Source organism: Bos grunniens, chromosome 2 (genome assembly GCF_055505025.1).
Source record: "Bos grunniens cultivar Pamir isolate PY7600 chromosome 2, Bosgru_T2T1.0, whole genome shotgun sequence".
NCBI lineage: Eukaryota > Metazoa > Chordata > Mammalia > Artiodactyla > Bovidae > Bos > Bos grunniens.
The window spans coordinates 5,147,217-5,173,661 of record NC_141166.1 but is presented as its reverse complement, the minus strand read 5'-3'; the positions used below and the strand labels follow the sequence as shown (position 1 = coordinate 5,173,661).

The window sequence follows — 26,445 nt, the reverse complement described above, 5'->3', positions numbered from 1 at the left end:
AGGCACATTTGGACATGGATTTCCTGAACAGCTTGAGGCTACTTACTTGTCATGAGAGTAAAATTACTCATTAAGGAGTAAAAAACGCCTTGAAATGGAGCCCCTCCTACTCACTAGAACTTGCCTGGTGCCTCAGACGGTTAAGTGTCTGCAATGCGGGAGACCTGGGTTTGATCCCTGGGTTGGGAAGATCCCCTGGAGAAGGAAATGCAACCCACTCCAGTACTCTTGGCCTGGAAAATCCTGTGGATGGAGGAGCCTGGTAGGAGACAGTCCATGGGGTTGCAAAGAGTCGGACATGACTGAATGACTTCACTTTAACTTTTCTACTCACTAGTCCCAATTTATTAGTCTTGTAGATGATTACCTTTCCTATTCAATACACTTGAGCTCCATAAGTCTCAACATCCTCTAGCAGTTTAGGGAGAGATCCAGTATGTGCTCACTAGCTGCAGATGCCACAGGTATCCCTCAGAGGGAAAGTGATTACCTGTTAGTGTTAGGATTACCACCCACCCCATGCCCAAAAAGACATCATTGTGTGTTACCAAATCCTGAAGTCCTATGTCAAAGAAACCACGTGCCAAGTTTTTTTTAAAAAATGAATATATTATTTGAAATAAATTAGGCTTATAGAAGAGTTTCAAATCTAGTAGATTCCCATGTACCTTTCATCTAATTCCCTGTTATCATTAATGACTTCCATTAGCAGGCGCTTCCCTTGTGGCTCAGCGGGTAAAGAATCCACCTGCAATGCTTAAGACCTGGGTTCGATCCCTGGTTTGGGAAGATCTAGAGAAGGGAACAGCTACCCACTCCAGTATTCTCTGGCCTGGAGAATTCCATGAACTGTACAATCCACTTGCTCACAAAGAGTTGGACACGACTGAATGACTTTCACTTACATTACCAGTGGACCTTTATCAGAACTAAGAAGCCAGCATTGGTACTTTGCTGTGAACTAAACTCTAGACCTTGGGTTTCACTACTGCCAAAATCACTGCAGATGGTGATTGCAGTGAAATTAAAAGACGCTTACTCCTTGGAAGGAAAGTTATGACCAACCTAGATAGCATATTCAAAAGCAGAGACATCACTTTGCCAACAAAGGTTCATCTAGTCAAGGCTCTGGTTTTTCCAGTGGTCATGTATGGATGTGAGAGTTGGACTGTGAAGAAAGCTGAGCACCGAAGAACTGATGCTTTTGAACTGTGGTGTTGGAGAAGACTCTTGAGAGTCCCTTGGACTGCAAGGAGATCCAACCAGGCCATTCTGAAGGAGATCAGCCCTGGGATTTCTTTGGAAGGAATGATACTAAAGCTGAAACTCGAGTACTTTGGCCACCTCGTGAAGAGTTGACTCATTGAAAAGACTCTGATGCTGGGAGGGATTGGGGGCAGGAGGAGAAGGGGACGACAGAGGATGAGATGGCTGGATGGCATCACTGACTTGATAGATGTGAGTTTGAGTGAACTCCGGGAGTTGGTGATGGACAGGGAGGCCTGGCGTGCTGCGATTCATGGGGTCGGGAAGAGTTGGACACGACTGAGCGACTGAACGAAATGGCCCTTTTTGTCCTTTTTCTCCTGGATGCAATCCAGGATACCACATTGTGTTTAGTCATCACGTATTCTTGGTGTCCTCTGACCTCTGATAGTTTTTTAATCTTTCCTTGTATGTCATGACCTTGACGTCACTGCTCAGGTATTTTGTAGAATGTTCCTCAGTTGGGTTTGTCTGGTGTTTTTCTCCTGATTGTTGTTCAGTCAATAAGTTGTATCCAACTCTTTGCAACCCCAAGAATTGTAGCACGCCAGGCTTTCCTGTCCATCACTATCTCCCTGAGTTTCCTCACACTCATGTCTGTTGAGTCGGTGATGCCATCCAACCATCTCATCCTCTGTCGCCCCCTTCTCCTCCTGCCCTCAATCTTTCCCAGCATCAGGGTCTTTTCCAGTGAGTCAGCTCTTCTCATCAGGTGGCCAAAGTATTGGAGTTTCAGTTTCAGCATCAGTCCTTCCAATGAATATTCAGGGTTGATTTCCTTTAGGATGGTCTGGTTGGATCTCCTTGCAGTCCAAGGGACTCTCAAGAGTCTTCTCCAGCACCACATGATTAGACTAAGGTAATGAGTTTGGGATAAAAAGACTTTGTAAGTGAAGTGCCCTTCTCATATCGTAACAGGGGGTATGTGATGCTCCCATGACATCACTGGTGATGTTTCACCCTAACTACGTGGTTATGGTGGTGTTTGCCAGGTCTCCACTCCAAAGTTAGGTTTCTTTTCCCCTTTTCTTACTCTGGTCTGTTTGGAAGCTAGTCACTATCTATCAATTCAGATTCATGTATATTTATTTTATATTTTGAGTTATAATCCAAAACCACATTATTTGGTCACATAGGTTGTTCCAGCTTTGGCCTTGGGAGCACTTTTAGGTTGATTCATGTTTCTTTGACGTTTCTTCATCTGCAGTAAGTGCATTTTAGAGCACTTTGTGACAGTTCAAGAAACCGCTACCTATAGAATCAGCCATTCCTTCTAGGAGCCTTGGTTTCTTTTAAGGGAATGGTATTTAGAAACCAAGATCTGGGCGTTGGGTGAGCTCATTACTACTGGTGTGTCTCTGCTTCTTGTTTTGCTGGCACTTTAAACTCTTTTTACTGAAGGTGAGATCTTTCTAGTTTCACAGGAACCCTATGGCTTTTTTAAAATACTGCCTCATTTTTTCTGGTACTCAGAAGACTCCATCCTATAGATACTATAATTATGTTTTTGCTCATTGTACATAGCAGGAAGAAAGGACTGAAAATATTCCCTCTCTCCCTGTGATGATGATTTAACTTTCCCTTAGCTAGCAATATTCAGAAAGTCTATTGAAGTGTACCATACAGAACAGTGTTAAAATGTTGCCTAGATGACTAACTCAGTTAAATAATAATAATGGGAACTAAGTAACCAGAAGTTAACTGACAGTGAAAGTACTGCATACTGAAACTTGATGAGATGCAGCCAAAGCAGTACTTTGAGGTAAATGTAAAGTCTTAGATTTATCCAGTAAACATGAAAGGGTTAAACAAATTAGGCTATCAGAGGAGTCAACTGGGAAAAAAAAAAAAAAAAGGAAATGTTAGCTGGGTGGGTAGCAAGAGGTTGTACAGAAAGAAGTTGAAAGCCATAGTAGACAAGAGATGTTGACTGGCGTTGGGATATTTGTGTTCTAATGCTAACACTGCTGTTCACTGGCAATTTGTCCAGTCTCACTTGTATGGGCCCCCACTGTCCTCACTAAAAAGAGTTTACTCTCGGACTTCCCTGGTGTGGTACGGAGGATAAGAGCCCGCCTGCTGATGCAGGGGACATGGGTTCGATCCCTGGTCTGGGAAGACTCCGTATGCCATGGAGCAACTAAAGCCCATGCGCCACGGTTACTGGAGCCCTCTGCCTGGAGCCTGTGCTCTGCAACAAGAGGAGCCACTGCAGTGAGAAGCCCGTGCACTGCGACGAAGGGTAGCCCCTCTCGCCAAAGAGCCTCTGAGCAGCAGCGAAGACCCAGCACAACCAAAAAAAAAGTGTTTACTCATGCCAACCATCTGAGCACATCCAGAATCACTTTCAATACTGTTTCCCAAGCTTAACAATGCATTAAGTCTTGGTGAAATACGATATTACTAAACTTTTTGAAGAAGTAAGAGTCATGTATGGATGTGAGAGTTGGACCATAAAGAAGGCTGAGCACCAAAGAATTGATGCTTTCAAACTGTGATGCCAGAGAAGACTCTTGAATCCCTTGGACTGCAAGATCAAACCAGGAGATCAACCCTGAATATTCACTGCAAGGACTGATGCTCACACTGAAGCTCCAGTACTTTGGCCACCTGATGTGAAGAGCCAGCTCACTGGAAAAGACCCTGATGCGGGGAAAGATTGAGGGCAAGGGAGAAGGGAACGACAGAAGACGAGATGGTTGGATGGCATCACCGACTCAATGGACATGAGTTTGAGCAAGCTCCAGGAGATGGTGAAGAACAGGGAAGCCTAGCGGGCTGTGGTCCATGGGGTTGGACATGACTGAACAACAATAAGACTATCAAGATTTTCTGAAATTTTCTAAACAAATGACTATCCAACACTTGAACTTGTTCTAGCAGTGGTTTCCTTTCTGACTCTTCTGTTACATTTACCTCTTACTGATAATATGTCTTCTGACCAGGTCCTAGGAAACCATCTTTGGCAAACCTCCACCAGCACTCCTATCTAACTGCTTCCTAGAATGTCGAGTGCTGTGGCTCAGCACTGCTGCATGGTAGATTCACCTGGGAGTTTTCAAAAGTACAAATCTTGGGACTCAACCTCAGGGCAGTTGTTTCTGAATTTCTGGAGATGAAACCTTGGCATCGTTTTGTTTTTAAGTTACCTAGGTGACTCTAATATGAGATCACTGTGGAATAGTGAAAATAACCTGATCTGCCAAATAGTTTAGAGAACAACTTATATTTTCAAGTTTTTAAAACATATTTTTCAACTGCAAGGTGTTGGTTGGACATACAAGTGTGGCATCACAAATGGCACATGTTTTGAAAATACAGAGCTATGGAAGCAGGTAATGGGCGCCCTGTATAAACCAGGGGCTTGGGGTATGCTTCCTTTAGGAAGAGAATTTTAAACTGAGAAGTCTAAAGAATTAAACCGTTATGGGATGGGTTCAAGTAGACAAAATCATGAGTGCAAAGGAGATGCAGGGTATATTTGAAAAATGAAGCAAGAGTGCCAGGGATGGTGAGAGTTCATTCTCACACGCAAAAGTAGAATTTGAACATGACCTATGACAAATTAATCCAGACAAACACTTTCTGGACTAAAGGATGAAAAGTACTTTTTGAAAATTGCCTTATACTATCAATTCAGTAGCATTTGCTGGAGACCTACCATCACTGGTTTGTGCGTGTGCTTGCTTTCTTTTTTTAAAAATAAGTTCTCACTTAAGAATGGCAGTAGTTTTTCATCATTTAATGATCCACAGCCCCAAAATTTAGCAACACGGCAGACTGGACTAGCTTCTGGCTCTTTGGAAAGCAGTTTAAGGTTGCTGCTGCTGCCATTGTTCAGGCACTTCAGTCGTGTCTGACTCTGTGTGACTCTATGGACTGTAGCCCACCAGGCTCCTCTGTCCATTAGATTTTACAGGCAGGAGTACTTAGACTGGGCCCCCCTCCAAAGGATCTTCCTGACCCAGGGATCAAACCCAAGTCTCCTGCATTGCAGGCACATTCTTTACTGCTGAGCCACCAGGGAAGCCCATATCTAAGATTAAGGTCATTGAAAGTATGGACCTTAGACTGGCAGAATCAGTATCAACTGTGAGCACGTCAGAAATGCCCATACACAGACCCTAACCTACTAAATCAGAATCTGAAGGAATGGAAGGAGCCCAAGAAACGTTTAACAAGCTCTCAGGCACACTGAAGTTTGAGAACTACCGCCTAAGGAACACTTTGTATCCCTGCCAGTTTACAAAGCTCTTCACCAAAAGCTAATTAAAAATAACTGCTATTTGTAAAACATTTCAGTTCAGTTCATTCGCTTAGTCGTGTCTGACTCTTTGCAACCCCAGGGACTGCAGCACACCAGGCTTCCCTGTCCATCACCAACTCCTGGAGCTTGCTCAAACTCATGTCCATCGAGTCAGTGATACCATCCAACCATCTCATCCTCTGTCATCCCCTTCTCCTGCCCTCAAATTGCCAAGCATCAGGGTCTTTTCCAGTGAGTCAGTTCTTCGCATCAGGTGGCCAAATTATTGGCGTTTCAACTTCAGCATCAGTCCTTCCAATGAATATTCAGGACTGAATCCTTTAGGATGGACTGGTTGGATCTCCTTGCAGTCCAAGGGACTCTCAAGAATCTTCTCCAACACCACAGTTCAAAAGCGTCAATTCTTCGGCACTCAGCTTTCTTCACAGTCCAACCCTCACATCCATACATGACTACTGGAAAAACCATACCTTTGACTAGACGGACCTTTGTTGGCAAAGTAATGTCTCTGCTTTTTAATATGGTGTCTAGGTTGATCATAACTTTCCTTCCAAGGAGTAAGCGTCTTTTAATTTCATGGCTGAAATCACCATCTGCAGTGATTTTGGAGCCCCTCAGAAATAAAGTCTGTCACTGTTTCCATTGTTTCCCCATCTATTTGCCATGAAGTGATGGGACCACATGCCATGATCTTAAGTTTTCTGAATGTTGAGCTTTAAGCGAGCTTTTTCACTCTCCTCTTTCACTTTCATCAAGAGGCTCTTTAGTTCTTCTTCGCTTTCTGCCATAAGGGTGGTGTCATCTGCATATCTGAGGTTATTGATATTTCTCCCAGCAATCTTGATTCCGGCTTCTGCTTCTTCCAGCCCAGCATTTCTCATGATGTACTCTGCATATAAGTTAAATAAGCAGGGTGACAATATACAGCCTTGACGTACTCCTTTCCCAATTTGGAACCAGTCTGTTGTTCCATGTCCAGTTCTAACTGTTGCTTCTTAACCTGCATTCAGATTTCTCAGGAGGTAGATAAGGTGGTCTAGTTTTCCACAGTTAGTTGTGATCCACACAGTCAAAGGCTTTGGTGTAGTCAATAAACCAGATGTTTTTCTGGAACTCTTTAGCTTTTTGGATGATCCAACGGATGTTGGCAATTTGATCTCTGGTTCCTCTGCCTTTTATACATCCAGCTTGAACATCTGGAAGTTCACGGTTCATGTACTGTTGAAGCCTGGCTTGGAGAATTTTGAGCATTACTTTGCTGGCATGTGAGATGAGTGCAATTGTGTGGTAGTTTGAACATTCTTTGGGATTGGAATGAAAACTGACCTTTTCCAGTCCTGGGGCCACTGCTGAGTTTTCCAAATTTGCTGGCATCGAGTGCAGCACTTTCACAGCATTATCTTTCAGGATTTGAAATAGTTCAACTGGAATTCCATCACCTACACTAGCTTTGTTCATAGTGATGCTTTTTTTTTTTTAATTTATTTTTTTTTAATTTTATTTTATTTTTAAACTTTACAATATTGTATTAGTTTTGCCAAATATCGAAATGAATCTGCCACAGGTATACCTGTGTTCCCTATCCTGAACCCTCCTCCCTCCTCCCTCCCCATACCCTCTCTCTGGGTCGTCCCAGTGCACCAGCCCCAAGCATCCAGTACCGTGCATCGAACCTGGACTGGCGACTCATTTCATACATGATATTATACATGTTTCACTGCTATTCTCCCAAATCTTCCCACCCTCTCCCTCTCCCACAGAGTCCATAAGACTGATAATGATGCTTCTTAAGGCCCACTTGACTTCCCATTCCAGGCTGTCTGGCTCTAGGTGAGTGATCACACCATTGTGATTATCTGGGTCGTGAAGATCTTTTTTGTACAGTTCTATGTGTTCTTGCCACCTATTCTTAATATCTTTTTCTTCTGTTAAGTCCATACCAATTCTGTCCTAGAAATAGAGCCCATCTTTGCATGAAATGTTCCCTTGGTATCTCTAATTTTCTTGAAGAGATCTCTAGTCTTTCCCATTCTATTGTTCTCCTCTATTTCTTTGCCTTGATCACTGAGGAAGGCTTTCTTATCTCTCCCTGCTATTATTTGGAACTCTGCATTCAAATGGGTGTATCTTTCCTTTTCTCCCTTGCTTTTATCTTCTCTTCTTTTCTCAGCTATTTTAAGACCTCCTCAGACAAGCATTTTGCCCTTTTGCATTTCTTTTTCTTGGGGATGGTCTTGATCACTGTCTCCTGTACAATGTCATGAAAACATTTAGGCTTTGCTTTCTCGTCTGTAATACAAAAATACTAAGCCCTTTCTACATCTGCATGACTTGGTGTCATCTAATTCAGTCTTTGCACTAGCCCTCTGGTACATATGTAAGTTGGTACTGCTTGCTTTCAACAGTAGGGATCTAAATGCCACAGAAGTTTTGTACCTAGCAAGCGTCAGCGCTGAGACTCACAAACCGGGTTTTTTTGGAAGGCAGTGATTTCCCAAATATATTCTCTATCACCACCAGAAGTCTTTATTCTACACTTGGGAAAATGGTATAGTGGATATTCATTGGAGTATTGGAATTGGAAAAATATAGTCTTTAATGCAACCCTGCCTGGGTTGTTTCCTCATCTGTAAACACCATCCACCTCAGTAAGGTTGTTTTGAGGATTAATTAAAGGAAAGATAAAGCCCCCAGCATTCTTCCTGGATCATCTGGGGCCTGTCCTCCCTGTGTCCAAAGTTCTCTTTCTATCACATTCTACAACCCTAGTCATAAGGAGAAGGCAATGGCAACCCACTCCAGTACTCTTGCCTGGAAAGTCCCATGGACGGAGGAGCCTGGTAGGCTGCAGTCCATGGGGTCGCACAGAGTCGGACACGACAGAAGCGAACCCTAGTCATAGCCACATACAAAATTGCACTACAGTCCTTAATTGTAGATCATGATTTGCCCATCTGTGTTTCTCTACTGTTGTGTAGTTCAAATTTTTTTTTTAATTGTTGTGTTTTCCCTAGGATGCCCTGAAGTCTCAGGCTTCTCTTCTGACAGATAACAAATAGGAGATTTAGCAGCTTTTACTTTCCACTTTTCTGAGGATTCAATAAGAAAGGCATTGAAAAAAAGGTAAAACATCTTTTGGGGCCATAAATTAATGGTATCCTTTGCAAGTTACACATTGCCCTACCTATGACAGGAAGAAAAAATAACTAGTTTTTGCTATAAAACCATAACAAACTACTAAAAATACCAAGTACTTAAAAATACATTCTGGAAAAAATGCGTATGATGTCATATACAGCTCTGCCCTTGTTCCTAATGTTGGAGATGCTAACTACTTTGGATAAAGAGACAGCTATGCTAGCTGGTTAGACTAAATCTCAGGATTTTAAAAATTGTCATAGACTCATTCAAGTAGAGTGTAAAGCAGAGACACAAAAATGTCAAATTTGAACATTTGAAATTTATGCCTTTTTGGTCAAAATGTTTTTTCTGTTGGGAAGAACAAAGACATCACTGATAAATCAAAATTTAAATTTTAAAAGTTGAACTAACAATCTGAGTCTCAATCTTGACATGCTGCTCTTTCCAAACTTCGGGCTGAAACTTTGACAACCTTGCTGCAAGTATTTCTGGAATATTCAAAGCCAGTGTTTTACGGTATTTTCCCTTTTTGAAAAAACTTCATTTTCTCACCACTGGCAGTTTCACTTTGTTTTATAACAGGGAAAGATCCTTTCTGTCACCATTTTTTTGGGACTCCAGTTTTATTTTGTTTTTTAACAGGTCCAATTTAATGATTCTTTTAAAAATATCTTTTGTCTCCAATCACAAATTTTTATTCGTGTCTTCCTTTAAATTACTGGGTTTTTATTGGAGGGGAAATCTTTCTCTTTAAAGAAACTCGCTCAAACTTCCCCATAACCATGAAGGAAAGATGTGTTATGGTGACGAACTCATTTTGCTGGATGGGACTAGCCTGGTTTAAACACTGAAGGTCCTGCCTCACACTAACTCAACCTCCTCGCGGCCGGTAAACCACGAAAGTCCACAACCCTGGTTGTCGCTGATCTGTCACTTAATCTCCTGCCACCATCACAGGCCTGGTTCCCCTCATCTTCCTGCAAGTAAGATTTGCCCTTAAGAGTCACAAAGTAGTTGTAGAGGGAGAAAACAGTACTGTTGGCAAATTTGCTTCATATTAACTGTCAACACTGGATATATTTTGATTTTTAGTTAAGTTTGGCAAATCAAGACTGTCCTTATAATGTCTAAAATGTGGTTTTCTTGCTTCTGGTGTTTAAAAGAGGGGGAAGGATGGTTCAACACATACAGTTCCCAAAAACTGACATGAGCCGGACTTGAAAGCAAATCCTGTTTCTTTCCCTAAGAGATGCAGGACCAAGTGCCTTAAGGACCTTGATTAGCCACCTGTAATGACATTCCCAAGAGTTTTTGTTACTTTGAAGACTGAATTGTAACTTTAGCCAATATATCAGCCACTTCAAACTTTAAAGGACAGCTTTTAAAACTTACCCTCCTCAAAATGATAGTAAACTCTTGGCATTAACACTTTTCAGATCTCTTCAAGGAGCTAGAAACATTGACTCCAATTTAACACCAGAGGGCTAATGACATCTGGGACAGAGGCTCTCAAACTGTGAATGGCAAAATTAATGGATTTCATCCAGCATTGTAAATATATATATTATACACACACACACATATATATGGGGGGAGAACTTATGAGGGTAAATGTTATTTTGTAAAGTTTTATTTGGTTTGTATATTCTGATATATGATCCTTTATCCAAAACAATTGGGATCAGACATATTTTAGACTCAGAATTTTTCAAAGTTTAGAAAGAAGTGTTTCATTTTGATGACTACTAGGATGAATACAGTTAAAATTATTGTCACCAGTGAGTAGAATAAAGTGCAGCACTGGCAGAGGAGGATCCAGGGTTGTTCAGTTCAGTCGCTCAGTCGTGTCCAACTCTTTGTGACCCCATGAATCGCAGCACACCAGCCCTCCCTGTCCATCACCAGCTCCTGGAGTTCATTCAGACTCACATCCAGGGTTGTTACTTATCTCTAAACCAGGGATAAGTAAACTTGGCCTAAACTCTCTAAACTTGGCCTCAGGAAATAAATAATAAAAGAGAAAAACCATTAAAGGCGTAGCAGTGGTGAAGTGATATTAAATGTTTCATCAGCCTCCATGGTTTTTTGTGTGTTTTTTTTGGCCTAATAGTATAAATTGTTCTTTTTCCATCCCTTTTCAAGCTGCAACCAAATTTGAGAGTCATTTCCAGTCTTCCTGGCTGGAAACCAGAAAAGTCTAGTGACCCCAAGTCCTACTAGAACCGTACCTTCTTAAGGAACCAATCTCCAGCCAGGCTTTTGGTTACTTCTGTGTGAAATTACAGAATTGGCCTTGATTTGTGGGGAAAATAAAGACAGACTTGCTAGGAACAGAAACATCTCTTCCCACCAGACAATCAAGAATTATTCTTCAAACGTCTGTTTTAACACACAGTAGAATGTGAGTAAAATAGGTGGATGTATCCTTCATGCTCAACCTCATGAGGCAGTGTCATAGCTCTGGTCTGGAATATTCCTGGAACCTGAAATTGCTTCAACTTCTATCCTTATGCCTAAATCTCCAAAGTCACATTATTTTGTTTTTCTATACAAAACACAACCTTTTAGCCTAACAGACTTAAGTATCACTTAGTGAAGAATAGCAAAAAAAAAAAAAAAAATCTATTGCGTTGACAACAGGCCATGAAGTCTGCAAAACTTGCTAAAGTTTCAACAGGGACTTGGCATCTGAAAAAATGGATGTTTTTGTCGAAAACTAGAGATGCTGCCGGAGAAGGCAATGGCACCCCACTCCAGTACTCTCGCCTGGAGAATCCCATGGGCGGAGGAGCCTGGTGGGCTGCAGTCCATGGAGTCGCGAAGAGTCAGACACGACCAACTTGACTTTCACTTTTCACTTTCACGCATTGGAGCAGGAAATGGCAACCCACTCCAGTGTTCTTGCCTGGAGAATCCCAGGGACGCAGGAGCCTGGTTGGCTGCCATCTATGGAGTCGCACAGAGTCGGACACGACTGAAGCGACTTAGCAGCAGCAGAGATGCTGCAATTGCATTTTGGGGCTTTTCTAGTTCACAAAATCCTACATTTCCTCATGATTCTGGGACTCCTGAGTCATTCCTCTAACCTTGATGGCCCTGGGAAGTGTGAAGTCATCACAGAAAACAGCACAATTACTCCTTTTCTTTCTCCTAGGAGCTCCTCTTCTACGCAGAGTTCTTACACTTCTGAGCCCTGACTATGCAATGGAAAGCTTTATATTTCAAGTTCAGAGGTTAAAACAATGAATTCTCAATTATCAGTTTGAGGCCTATATGTTAGTTCTCCTTGATATTAACATTTTAAATATTTTAGAAGAGAGTGAAGCTTAAAAGGAATGAATGGTGCTAACTTCAGGGATTTTGATTTCAGTGTGAGAGGTCTCTTCTTGCAAGAGGGTCTAACTGATGCTCTGATCATAACCTCCACACACTCACTCCATGAGAACAGAGCTGCTCTTCAACTTGCCAAAGTTTATGTTCCCTCCAGTGCAGAATGTCAGACAGCCTAACAGCTTAAGTAAAGGGTACAAAAATCATCATGTAACTCTGTTCTCAACAAAAAAAAATGAATGATGTTTTTACTAGTATAGCTTAAAGAAAACCAAATGAGATAAACTATAAAACCATACCCCCATGGAATCTTAACTCAGATGCGGCTAAGCATAAAAATCAAAACCGACCAGATGTTACATTTAGCAGAGGTAAAATGCCTCAAGCAATATACGTGTCCAATAAAAACTTCAAGTCCTTTTTTGTAAGTGAAAAAACACATTCAGACTTAAGGAAATGGTAGCTTTAGTGCCTAGCTGGGGGGTGGGGGTGGCGTGTGTGCAAATACCTCTGTGCACACGAAGAATTGCCTCTGTTCTAAAGAACAGAGTAAGTTGTGTGTGTGTGAAGCAAAAAATCTGTGTAAAGGTGGAATCTAGTTTGCTCTTATCTGTGTCAGCTCCTTGTCTGAGATGGGGGAAAGGATATTTTCGGGAAAATGTATGTTTTAAGCAAATACATAAAAATAGAAGAGTCTTTTTAAAGGAGACAAAAGATAGAAACGGTGATGAGATGAACCCAACTCCTTGTGAACACGTTTAATGGGACACCAGGATGCCGGGGCATTGGTAATGCCATTGGGACATTAATGGTAACACTCACCTTGTAAGGAATTTGTGGTTGTGGTGACATTTTTATATAGCTGACTTTGGGACGGATGGAGTGGGAAAGCTGGTGAGACAGTTAAAGTGCTCATGGCAACGCCAGAGCCTGAGGACTGGCTTATGAAGTGCTTAAAATGGTTTGATAATAAAATCTTTAGGACAAGTACCCGCATTCGACTGCTTCTCACGCTGTTCTGAGCCTCGAGGCTATTGTAGTTTACTATTTCTCCGTGTATTCAGGAACCAAGCCCCCTCTACCCCCGACAAAACACCTAGTTTAGATACATCGAATTTTCCCAAAATCGACTTTGAAAAAGTTCTAACGTTTTTCAGCAGTAACGTACATAGCCTAAACATGCTGGTAACTAACGTAAAGATGACAATTCGAAGGGAATTCCCTTTCCAATCCCGACGTTTCCTTCTTGAGGACACTCCCTGCATATGTGGATGAGGGAGCCCGGGAAGACCCCTTCATTGACTAGAAAAGCAACTTCTACAGTTCTTTTCCTGAGGCATTCCTGCGTCCTGTGAGGAGACTTCATAGGAACGAACGTGAGGTAACTGCACACTCTCCGCTCTCTGGGTTTCTAATCATTTCGTCTTCAAAGAAGGGGGTCGTTCTTGTGCTCAACTCGGGAGCGGGAAAGGCCAACCCCCTCCAAAGGCAGACGGGGAGCCGAAGTGGAAACTCAGGGACGGAACCCGAGGACACCGAAGCCACAGCCAAGACGACTGGAGCCACCCGAGAGGCGCCGGCGGCAGGCGCGGGGACACTCAGCGCCGCCCCGGCGTCCCCGGCGCCGGCCCCTCCCGCCTTCTCGCGCCCCCGCGTGCCCGACCAAGGGGAGGCGAGTCTCGCGCGCTCCCTCCGCGCCCGCGGACTGTTGGGGGCGCGGCCGCCGGGGCGCGCAGGGGAGGGGGCGGGGCCGGCGTGAGGGATGGGCGCGCGCGCGGGGCCGCGAGCAGGGGGGCGGGGCGGCAGAGCTCGGCGGCTGGGCCTGGAGGACAGCGGTGGCGGAGGCGGCGAGCGGCAGCGGGAGCGGAGCCGAGAAGCCTCGCAGCACGCGGGCGCCAGGAAGGGGGGAGCGCAGAGGTAACGCGGGACGGAACGGGCGGGCGGGCAGCGGGCGCAGGCCCGCTGGACCCCGAAGGCGGGCGGAGAGACCGCTCGCCCGGGGCGCCGACGCCGCTCCCTGAGAGGAGGGGGGCGGGGCGCTCGCGTCCCCGGAGGTGGCGCCTTTTATTTTTTTTTGTCTGCCTGCTCCGGCCGCTCCGCCCCCTCTTCCCCTCCCCCCGCTGTGAACCGAGCCCCCTGCCCTTCTGGTGGAAGCCGCCTCCGGGGCCTTGTGGCGCGCGCGCGCTCCCGCCCTTGTTTTGTTTGGACCGGGGGGGAGGTGAGGGAGCGCTTCCCTGATCGCGGGCCTTGCCTCGCAGCGCGCCTGCGCCGGCGTCCTCCCGCCCGGCTCTGATTGGCTAAGGGCTCGCGCATGCTCCCGAGGCGCGCGGCGGGCCCCCGCCCTCCCCCCTCACCCCACTCCCTCAGAGGTTTTCGGAGCCGGTTCGAAAGATGCCGGCGGCGGTGACTGGCTGTGGCGGACCCGCCCCCCCCACCACCCTCCCGGGGTCCCCGCCCTCGCCGCCGCTGCCGCCATTACGGAGCTCCCAGCGGTGAGTGCGCGGGGGGCTGGTGCTCGCGGTCCGCCGCCTCCTGCGTGGCGCGCGCGCGGGCGGGCGGGCGCTGCCCGGGTCGCGGCGTCGGCCTTCCGGAGCCGGAGCTCGCGCTGAGCCCGCCGCCCTTTGCCTCGCCGCCTTCATCCCGGCTCCACTCTCCTCTCCCCCACCCCCCGCCTTGTGCTCGGCGCTCCCCGCCTTTGTCTGCTGGTCTTTCCGCCCGGGTTTTCGGGCCCGGCGCGGAGTCAGCTGTTCGCGCCCCTGAAAAGCCGCCGCCGCCGCCGCTGCTGCTGCTGCTGCCGCCGCCGCCACCCGGGACTCAGCTTTCGTTTTTACCCCCGTTCCCATGGCTTTCGTCGAGCTTGTGACTCACTGCTCTGTAGACGAGGTGGATTTAGTTAATATAGTCAAGCCTGTGAGTAGGGGCATTTGTAAAGAGCTGGAGGTAGGAGGGGTGAAGTGAGAGCCCCAGATCAAAGGGTTTTTTGTTTTTTTTTTTTAATTATTGACCGCTTGTCTATGATCGAAACAGGGCTTCCCTTGTAGCTCAGTTGGTAAAGAATCTGCCTTCAGTGCAGGAGACCCGGGTTCGATCCCTGGGTTCGATCGCCTGGAGAAGGAAATGGCAACCCACTCCAGTATCCTTGTCTGGAAAATCTCATGGGCAGTGGAGCCTGGTGGGCTGCAGTCCATGGGGTCGCAAAGAGTCCGCCACGACAGAGCGACTAACACTATGATTGAAACACCTCTTTGAGGGACAGTCCCCCCGCACAGAGAACGGCCAAGGTGAACTTGACCCCTCTTTCCATGTGTACCTTTTCTTTCTGCGGTTATGCTTCCTGACCTTACATTACATTAAAAAGTGACAGTCTGGTTCGAAGTGCAGCTGGGAATTCCCCTGGGGCTTCACGGACAAGCTGACTTGTCTTAGAGTGACGCTAGACGTGGCTAGTTTGGAAGATTTGTTTAGTCTGGTATAGGCGTGAAGCTGTTAACGAAGTTTTAAATTCATTGCTCTTTTCAGAAAATTTAGTGCAGCGTGTTTCAGAGTAGAAGTAACATTTTTAGAGGGTAATTTTGGCCTTGTCGAATTGGAAGATTGAGGGCGATATGTTGGGAGGAAGCGTCCTGAACTCTTCGTGTATAGATGAAAACGCTCACTCTTCAGCCAGTTAGATCGTCCTTATCTTAGGAGGAGGTACCTGTAGTGTCCAGAGCATCTGTGTCCGAGACAAATGCTAATTAAGTAATACTGATTTATTTGAAATACAAAAGTGGGGAAAAAAGTTTCCAGCAAATTATAGGCATACGTTTTGTGACATTACTCCGTAAGTCTGAATATAGTGAAAGACTTTAGATTGGGAACAATTTAGTGTAATCAGTGCAAGGCTAATGACATTATAATACGTAAGGTATTGGCAGACATTTTATGGTAAAATATGAAATAATAGTACTTTCCCTAAAATGCATGTTTTCAAGGATATCAGAAAACTGAAATACATTGTTGAACTCCTGCTTATTTTTCTAGTGCTTGCACTTAAGGTAGAGAAAGTAAATTAAAACTCTGAAATTATGGACTTTCTACTTTTACAACCTTTTCTTTATTGCCTGTATTTAAACAGCTTAGCACTTCCCTTGAAAAAAGCAGATCTTTGTATTGTTCATCTGACATTATACTTAAAAAACAAAAACAGATTCATGACCACAGGAAGTCCACACACACCACAGGTAAACTGAGATTGGTTTGTCACATAAGAACCCAAATGAAAAACTTACTCAAGTTTCGTTCATTCTTTCACTTTAACAAATATTTGTAGGGCACCTGTTTGGAGCCTAGTATGTTCTTGGGCAGGAAGTATAGGGCAGTGAACCAGCCAGATAAGATCTCTGTCAGGGAACAAGTGCGGCAGTCTTAAAAGTCTGATCATTCAGAAGCGCAGCATCAACAGTTAATAGGTACTTGTTAAGGTAGTTTTAAGTTAACCATCCAGATAGTTTTGTCAGCTCTGTGATGAACCATGAACTGAGGAAATAAGTCATTAACCAACCTATTATAAAGAGAGCCTTAAGCTACATGACCTTTATTAAGGAAATTCAGAGCTGAGGCAAACATTTCTTAATGTTTATATTGTTTTAAATTTTTATTTTTTAAGTGTTTTTTACACATGTTGAACATAGAAATAAGTACTGCCAGGTGTCATTGTTCATTCAACATTTGCCCTGCGGTTGGTTGGTTGGTTTGTTTTTTAATTTATTTTATTTTTGGCCGCACAGGATTTTTGTTGCCGGATGCGGGCTTTCTCATGGTGGTGACTTCTCTTGTTGCGGAGCGCCAGTTCTAGGCATGTGGACTCAGTAGTCGTGGCTTAGTTGCCCTGCAGCATGTGGGATCTTCTAGGACCAGGGATTGAACCAGTGTCCTTGCATTGCAGGGCAGATTCTTAACCACTGGACCACCAAGGAAGCCCTCCCCCCAGTATTTATGCTGCACCCACTGTATGTTGGGCATGCTTCTAGGTACTGGGGATGCAGTGATGAATTAGTTCTAGCCCTTGTAGTACTTACATTCTGCTGGGAGAGACACATAATAAACAAGCAAATAGACATATATTGAGTTACAAGTGGTGTTAAATGCTGTGAAGAAACCTGAAGAAGAAAAAGAAGGATAGGAGGGCTTTCTGAGGGGGCGACACTGTGCTGAACCTGATTGAAATATCCGGGAAAGAATGTCAGAGTGAGAACACAGCATGTGCAGAACACACACTGAGGACCAGAAGGTCTGTGTGTCTGGACTCAAGAGAGGAGAGTGATGGGGAGGTTTAAGCAGGAGAGTGTCAGGATCTGTTACTGTGGTGGGTGCATCCAGGAAGCTTGGCAAAGCAACTTATTTTTCAGTTATTCCAACCTGGGCATACTTACCAGACCTAATTTAAACTGATATTCTTGTCCTCGGGTCAATGATGTCGGGTGTCGATGGACCATGTACTTGTTGCCCTGGTTTTGGTCAATTTTATCATTTTGGCATTGAGAATAATTTCTTTGCACCCCCACTCCCTAAAATTTGTTTTAATTTTGAGCAATTAGTAAATATAGAGTTGACTGGAAATGTTTTGATATTTTTTTAGTGTTTTATTTACAGAGAGAACATATATTCTTTTAAAAGATGTTCTATGAAAAGAGACTCTTGAAGGTTTTGTTAATTTCTCAGTATCATTTTCAGCCTAGCTAGTATTATCATGGGTTAAGAAAGATGAATTAGCAGTATCACTTTTCCAAGAATAACCTGATGGTGAAATTGTGCTTATGAATGGTATTTACCTGTAAAATTATCAGATTTGTGTTTTTTTTTTTTAATCAAGGAAAGTATATTACTGTGTAAGTGCTAGTTGGATGAGTAAGCAAGTTTATGTATTGAAATTTTTCCGAGGTAGACTTTTAGCTTTCACAAACCTAAATAATGCCCTTAAGTCCATTTTGATTAGAAAACAAAAATTTTTTTGCAAGTATATTTATTTTTATTAAATTTATTTATTTTTAATTAAAGGATAATTGCAATATTGTGTTGGTTTCTGCCGTACATCATCATGGATCGGCCATAGGTATGCATATGTCCCCTCCCTCTTGAGCTTCCCTGCCACCTCCCACCCCATCCCACCCCTCTAGGTTGTCACAAAGCCCCCCCAAAACAACTGTTTTTATTTCTGTGTTTTATAGTTTTTGACATAAATTTCTATATGAGCATTTTAAGTAGTCTTTGTAACAGTTAATAACTATTACCTGACAAATTGAAAGCTCTTAAATTCCTAGACAAGTTTAGAGCCTAAAGCAGAAGTTGAATGAGTAGTCTCCTCTTGCCCAGTTCTTCATTAATGTTCATTAGCACAAAGATCTTAACACCTGACTGATCATTTTCTTTTCTTTTTGAGAAATTTTTATTATAAAGTGTCCTTGATTCTCAGATGAGATAAGGGGAGCAGAGGGTATTAAGTGATTAGGTAAATTTGAGTGATCTTACATAGATTTTATTTTTCAATATTTAATTTTGTTCTTAAGGTCTTAGAAGCATGCTTAATCTCTTAGGTGATGGTCTGAATTTGCTTTTCTGAGTCTGGAGGCTTTTAGACTGTTACGTTCTTCAGCAGTATTTTTGTCCTTGTATAACTTCTCTGATGGAGATGGAGTTAAGTTTGCAGTTAAGTTTCCTGACCCCTTTGAGAACATTAACAACATTTCTCTCTTTAGTAAAATGATCCTTGAGTAAACATAGATGAACCTTTTCTGGGTCTTGTAGTCTGTTCTAAGCTCCTGATAGTAACAGGAGACAGGATGGGGTTAGGGTCTTATGAGCTTTCTTGTCCTGGCTGCCTTTGTTCATGTGGAAGGTGCAGCGGCTGCTGTGGCTTGTGCGTTTGTCTTAGTCGCTGCTTTACACAGTGTGTATTTTGATAGTAATTTTTATCTTTCTGAATGATAATTGACCAAGTCATCTGTCATTTAACTATAAGTTTTATAGTGAATTTTCCCCCCTTTGGATGTATATTAAATTTAGACGTTTTAGTTTAGTTTTGTTTCTATAATCTTCACACCAGGTCTTTTCTGTGCTTTAGGTTGATGCTTCACACTGAAACCATTAGGAAAAATCCTTGTGGTTAACAGCAGAGGCTTCAGAGTGTAACCTGTACTCGGGCCTAGAAATTATTTTAAATGGCGACTGATACGTCTCAAGGTGAACTCGTCCATCCTAAGGCACTCCCACTTATAGTAGGAGCTCAGCTGATCCACGCGGACAAGTTAGGTGAGGTAGGGGCTGACACATTCTTGAAGCTCACTCTTGGATCAGTCCCTGACTTCAGGCCCTGCTGGGTCCTTCTTGGTACCTGTTCCTTCCTCTGCTTTGGGGAGTCTGGGTTATGAATCTAAAAAAATCAAGTAGATACAAAGTTCTTTTCATCTTCCCTTATCCCTCAAACTCCTGAGAAAACCTCCAAGCTTCTAAATTTATTTCAAATCAAGTATAATTACTTACTTCCATTTGAAATTCTAGCTAAAATAAAACATTTTGAGAACTACTTCTTAAGAATCATATTTTCATTTCAAAAAAACTTGTTAAAAAGTAATTTGCATCAGATCCTGGAGTCGACTTGAAGAATTCTCCTACATCTTCTGACACCTAATTAGCCCCCCTTGAGAAAGAGAGAAGAGAGAAATTGTTTTTGCATGTGTGATTATGGCCATTTCTTTTCTTAGAAGGTAGAAGATAACACCATGCCGATTCGTCGAGCTGTGAATTCTACCCGGGAAACTCCTCCCAAGAGCAAGCTCGCTGAAGGAGTAGAAGAAAAGCCAGGTAAAGTAAAGCAGTGGACAGCTTAAAAAGGCCAGCGTTTCTGCTCCAGGTTAGAGTGTCCCATAAATTCCCTTGAACGTAAGTGTTTGTGGGGAGCATTTAGAGAGAGAAGTGGTACCAGTTGGTATGTCATTTCTGGACCCTCTGGGCAAAGAAAGAATTTCATCTTGTGTCTGAAGATTTTTAGAAGGCAAAAATTTCATGTTCTTAGAATTAAAAATAGAAAGATGGTTGGAGAGAACAAAAATGGTCAAAAGTGTAGTAGCTTCTGGGCATACAGTGTCATGGGGAGGAAGACTGGGTGGAAGACTCGACTGGAAGTCATGAGGAGGCCATAAGGGAGCAAATGGGTGATTAAAGTGTTGGTTTGTAACCTTGGTGTTGGTGGAGAGAAGATTAGCCAGATAGAGCTGGGAACATAGTAAATTAAGAAAAAGGTAGAACTATCGATCTGGAGTATTTGTGCTCCTTTCTTCAAGTGTAACTGCTTTTCTTGTTCTTTTCGTGACCTTTTTCTCTCTCTTCTTTGCCAGGGTTGAGCACATGGTGCTGCCCGTGTTACAACTATTAGAACTGAATATTTGCTGACCAGCATATATTATGAATAAAATAAACCATGCACCTTTGTTGCCTTTATCATTGGTGCACCAGAGATATACTCTGCTGCAGCTAAGCCTGAGTTTTGGCTCAGTATCCTCAGATGAATACTATAAGCATCTTGGGTACTCTGGCCTAAGGCAGTGAGGAGACAAGGGAATTAGCATATTTAAAAAAATAGTTGCTGGTGAGTTGGAGGGAAGGTTATTTTGTCCAGCACTGGGATAAACCACTTGATGGCCTACCTTAATCCGCATTTAACAGCCAGCTGAAGTCACTGATAACACGAGTTTTCAGAATACACGAGTGTTTAGATGTAAGAGGTATTAAGAAAGTCAACCAAGAATTTATAAAGGACCAATAAAAGACTTCACAAGTTCTGTTTATCCGTCTTATCTCTGTCCTTTTATATAGTATTTTGTATATGAAAATGATTGGACTTCACTCATGTTTTAAATTTTATAAATCTGAAAAGATAGAATAGTTTAATGAGTTGGAAATAATGTCTCATATGTAATACATACTCATTATCAGCTGAGCACCTTAACCTTTATTAAATTGTAAACTTTTAAGAGAAAATAAGGTGAAATTTAATTTGTAGCTCTGTTGTTACAGTGAAAGTGTTAGTCGCCCAATTGTGTCTGACTCTTGGTGACCCCATGGACTGTAGCTGGCCAGACTCCTCATTCTGTGGAGTTCTCCAGGCAAGAATACTGGAGTGGGTTGCCATGCCCGTCTCCAGGGAGTTGTCCCCACCCAGGGGTCGAACCCAGCTCTCCTGCATTGCAGGCTGATTCTTTACCATTTGAGAAAGCTCAGTATACACTCTGAGCTTTTCCATTTTTTAAAGTAAGGCAATGGAAAAATCAGTAAACATGACAGTTGTTACACAGCCAGTTTGGTGGGACAGTTAGGCAGGCCAAATAGTTGAGACAAAGGGCAGGAAAAGGTGCATCAAGATTAAAAAAATACATATTTTGTAGTTATCTGTATCACCAGATACCATTGTTAAAGTTCTAGCCTTAGTATTTGCCAAACAGCTATAGAAGCAGCAGAAGAGGCCAAAGGAGGCTGGGAATCACAGTATACAAGTGCTGGCCTACAGGTTTTCCCTAAACCATTTTATACAATGTTTATAACAACCCTGTGAGGTAAGAGTACTCAGAAGTGTCAAAGAACTTGCCCCAAGATAATGTGAACTAGAACATTAGAAGCTCTGAAATTGAATCCAGATACATCTGATCCTAGAGCCTTGATTTTGGCTGAACATATGTAGGAGAATTTTTGACTTATCTCCATGTCTGGTTGAAGAGCATAATCCAGGATGATTTACAAATTACAATTGACTGTCCTGAAATTTGAGCTTTACTGGTGGCTCAGAATCCACCTGCCCATGCAGGAGACTTGGGTTCGCTCACTGGGTCAGGATGACCCACTAGAGAAGGAAGTACTTATGTGAGGGCCCCAAAGAAGTCTTCATTATGCTAGTAATGAGTTCACGTAATTTAAATGACCAAAGTCTTCAAGCATATCCTTTTTTTCTTTTTGCCTGATTTTGGCCCCTGACATCCTTCGTAGTCTCTGCTTAATCATTTCCTGGGATTCTGTTTCATAGTAGCTGCTCAAAGAGACCTCCTGAGAAAAGACTGACAGGCAATTGCAGACCTCAGTATTCCCCCACTCATATTTCTACCCTTGCCCAAATCATTTGACTTGAAAATTTCATTTTAATTTTTTATTATTTATTCCCTTACTAATACTTATTCAACTATAAAATGGCTAATTTCTTAATTATAAGTCTTATCCTTAATATTATGGAGTAGAACAATCAAGAGATTCGATTTGGGATAAAAGAGTTTCACTTGCTGTGTAATTTCCTGATCCTTTTCCTTTTCTCACATAATGGTTTGGATCGGCAACCCATTATATAGACAGTTTGAATGATACGAAGGAAAAAAACAGTACTCATAGACATTTACTCATTTTAGAGTACAACTGTTACTTGGAACATTTGACTTAACCTGTTTAAAGAGATGAGCTTTTATCCTTTTATTGACTCAGGCTCTAATGTATTTACTTGATGCAATTCTACTCACCTGATTTACTGGTTTATTTTAAGAACCAGATGTAAGTTCAGAGGAATCTATCTCTACTGTAGAGGAACAAGAGAATGAAACTCCACCTGCTACATCTAGTGAGACAGAGCAGCCAAAGGGGCAACCTGAGAATGAAGAGAAGGAAGAAAACAAGCCTTCTGAGGAAACCAAAAAGGAGTAAGGACTTAAGCCTTCTTGCTTTTTATAATTGAAGACTATATAAAGGAATATGGATCAGATTTTTTTTTAAGTGGTATAATGTTAATTTATGCTGGATACATGATATTTAGATTTAATTTTGGGGGAATTATCTTTTGAAATAGGCTTATGATGTAGTTGTATGGCCTATTAGAATTTGTAGTAGTTAGAACAATGGTTTGACTAATGTATAATTCATTCTTCTTGGCTTCAGAACGCGGTTTTCAGTAAGAAATGTAGTGTGACTTTAAAAGTCTGACCTGGGAGATACTTCATCATTTTATTTCTCCCTCTGTGCCAGGCGTGAGTTATTTTTACATGTTTATGTTAGAAAGCGTTAATCTATACCAGGACATTGCTAGAGTGACCTAAAACTGTATATATTTGATGAAGTATTCAGTTGGAGGGTGACTTTGAGAATCTGAAAGCAGAATTTGCTCTCAATAACCTGTACAGTGTAATGGTGATTCTTTTTTAATTAAAATTATTTTTTGCAGGACAGCTGGTAGCATTTTCTTTTCATAATTGGTGAGAACAGTTAGGAATTACTTTTAAAATAAAAGAATGCCTTAGAAATAACTATACCTTTTAGGTGGAATTCTAATCCTTCATTCCAGTATCATAAGTACTTGTGATGTTTGTGGAATTTTTAGCAGCTACCCTGTATTTTAGGTGCATGGGATGTTTTTATTATTACTTAGAGTAAAATTTGTATAATGCTCTGTGATTCACAAAACTTTGTATAAACATAATCTCATAATTTCTTGAAGCACCTTGTGAAGTATTTTGTATCATGTTTCTCTTTTAAGATGGGGAGACTGAGGCTCAGGTCACTTGCTAAGATCACATAACTAGTAAATGTTAGAGCTAAGACTCAAACTCAGGTTTTCTGACTTCAGAGCTTGAGTTCTTCGCACTGTGCTGAATTGCGTCTGTTGTAGCTGTTACTGGAATGCGTTTTTAAATGCTCATTTCTTTTATGTACTGGCCCTTCGTGCTAGTTCTGGTTTATATAACTTCTCTCTCCTGTGTGCACCTGAGAGAACACACCTTTTTGGCTCATTTAAAGTGCCCAGTTTTTAAAAAATGTTTTATTTTGTAAAATGCTTACTTTACATATCACTTCAGTGTGGAAATGAATTAAAACATTGATTTTTATTTCTCACCAGTCTTTTCTTCTTTCTGACTTTATACTTCTTTCTGAAGAGTTTATCTTGCATAATAATAATTCTTTGTTTTAAAGTGAGAAAGATCAGTCTAAAGAAAAGGAGAAGAAAGTGAAAAAAACAATACCTTCCTGGGCTACCCTTTCTGCCAGCCAGCTAGCCAGGGCCCAGAAACAAACACCGATGGCTTCCTCCCCACGTCCCAAGATGGATGCAATCCTAACTGAGGCCATTAAGGCAAGTTTTTATTTCAAGCAGTTCATCATAGATTTATTCTGTTTGTGTCTTGCGTATTTGAAAATGGCATACTCCTGTGCGGACATCAGAAACCTTGCTCTGCTTCCTAAAAGAGACTAAATGGAAGAGAGCCGTTGCTAAGTTCATGTTTTTATAATATCACGTTTGATGAGCACTGTTAATTTTTTTAACAACTCAGATTTGCTATAGCAAGTATTTTTAGCTTTTAGTTTTTTTTTTTTAACTGAGTTTAAGTGTAGTTTTTATTTGAAGGTTAAACATGTTAATTCATTCAGCACACCATTATGGACTAGTTTCTCTGTATCAGGTAATCCTACTAGTGATACAGCATAGAATAAGAGAAACAGAGTCCTCGCCTTTATGAAATCTAATTATTACTCAGAGTAACATCGAGAAAATTTTTATTTTAAAAACGTATACTATCTTTACAGTTTCCCCAGTGGCTCAGCGCTAAAGAATCCACCTGCAGTGCAGGAGATGGGGGTTCGATCCCTAGGTCAGGAAGATACCCTGGAGAAGGAAATGGCAACCCAATCCAGTATTCTTGCCTGGGAAAGGAAAGGAAATGGAAAGGAGCCTGGCAGGCACAGTCCAAGGGGTTGCAAAAGAATTGGCCACAACTGAGCGAGTAAACAGCAGTAGCATACTGTCCTTAGGTTCATTTTCAGAGCTTACGTCTAACGTTAGTAGGTGGTTATCTTTCACACCTGAAAACTTCTGGAAACTTTTAGAAAACTTACAGGAAACTTTTAGAAACCTCAATACTCGGTTTCATCACCTAGTCATTCCAAAATACTTGGAAAAACTATCCTCCTTCCATAGCTTTATCACTTTCCTATAATTCATTGACTTTCATTAGCTTGTGTGATCATCAGATACCGTTTTCCTATTTTAAGGGAATCTTCTCATCTGACCTTGCCTTTTTGTGCGTGAATTCTTCTGGCTAATTTTGCTGTGTTTATTTTACGTGATCACATGACAAGAATAGTTAAAACAGAGGCCATAGACTCTCTGATTTTCTTTTGCTAGGATCTGAATCAGAATTGGGGAGAGAAGGCTTTAGTTGAACTTAACAGAAAGTGATATAGGTAGGAAAGCGGAGCCTACTGGTCATGCCTAGAATTTGAGAAGACAGCACTGCCATAGAAACTGGGAAAGAGTTTACCTTCCACCCTCTCCCTGCATTCCTTCAAGATTACTCTCAACTCATTAAGAAAACTTTCTTGGTTTAGATAGCTTGACTATAGTGAGAACTCTGTTTTTTTTGTAGCCTTTTTGTAAGGATTTCACTTTGTGATTGGGTTTCCCTGGTAGCTCAGCGGGTGAAAAATCTGCCTCCAATTCAGGAGACCCCAATTCAATTCCTGGGTCAGAAAGATCCTCTGGAGAAGGGAAAGGCTACCCACTCCAGTATTCTTGGGCTTCCCTGGTGGCGCAGAAGGTAAAGAATCAGCCTGCAATTTGGGAGACCTGGTTCAATCCCTGGGTTGGGAAGGTCCCCTGGAGGGAGGGCATGGCAACCCACTCCAATATTCTTGCCTGGAGAATCCCGCCCCAGGGGATAAGCAGAGGAGGCTAGCAGTCCATGGGGTAGCAAAGAGTCAGACAGGATTGAGCGACTTTCACTTACTGAGCAGGCTGAGCTGTGATTACTCAGCTTAGGTTTGAAGCAGGATTATAGTGAAGGTGAAGAAGAGGCTAAAATTTTAAAATAATAAAACAGTTAAACAGTATATGTAGTTCTAAAGAATAGTTTAAATATGATTATGCGTATTTATACAAATGAAAGATAGATGTTGGGTTGACCAAAATGTTCATTTGTGTTTCTCTGTAAGATCTTATCCAGTGGATCATGTGTATTCCATGCAGTGTAACAAATTATCATTTCAGATCACTGATACCTTTTTCTGAATTAAATCATTATTAAATAGATGGATCTATTTTCACCTTATTATCAGTTTGGTAGAGCAGGGGGTTGTTGTAGCCTTAATGTTCTTTTCTGCTTGATATTCTTTACTTTGTGTTCTCTTGTAAGATCAGGAGTAAACTTAAATCGGTTGTAATAGGTTGGAGACATTTGCTTGAAGTAGATGATCCTTATTAACACAGTCCATATTAACCTGTTTTGTGTTGTATAGTCTTTTGTGGTCCGTTTGTCTGTGACATTTTTCTTTACTGTCAGTATATAAGCTTTCACCCAAGTCTTTATCCAATAACATTTACTAAATCCTATGGTCAATTTATAGGTAACAGCTACACAAAATTGGTGGGCAACAGATACTGC

At 42.2% G+C, this 26,445-nt stretch overlaps 1 protein-coding gene across 31 annotated transcripts in view; it reads left to right on the top strand.

Annotated features, from left to right (window-relative positions):
- Positions 1–13,792: 13,792 nt before the first annotated feature.
- The window catches only part of HP1BP3 (heterochromatin protein 1 binding protein 3), a 36,741-nt gene continuing 24,088 nt past the window's right edge, over positions 13,793–26,445 (top strand). For 2 of the 31 annotated variants that reach the window (XR_015136807.1, XM_086326540.1), the window contains exons 1-6: positions 13,793–13,921; positions 18,044–18,098; positions 19,107–19,294; positions 19,747–19,846; positions 22,563–22,716; positions 23,981–24,140. Coding sequence is in view for 20 of the 31 variants with exons in the window: in XM_086326540.1 (XP_086182666.1) it covers positions 19,765–19,846; positions 22,563–22,716; positions 23,981–24,140 (396 nt within the window). In the remaining 11 variants the exon portion in view is untranslated. Of the gene's footprint in view, positions 13,922–14,357; positions 14,497–14,729; positions 14,945–18,043; positions 18,099–19,106; positions 19,300–19,746; positions 19,847–22,562; positions 22,717–23,980; positions 24,141–26,445 lie in introns of those variants that run through there. The other 29 variants (XR_015136799.1, XM_086326437.1, XR_015136809.1 and 26 more) reach the window with 19 other exon arrangements.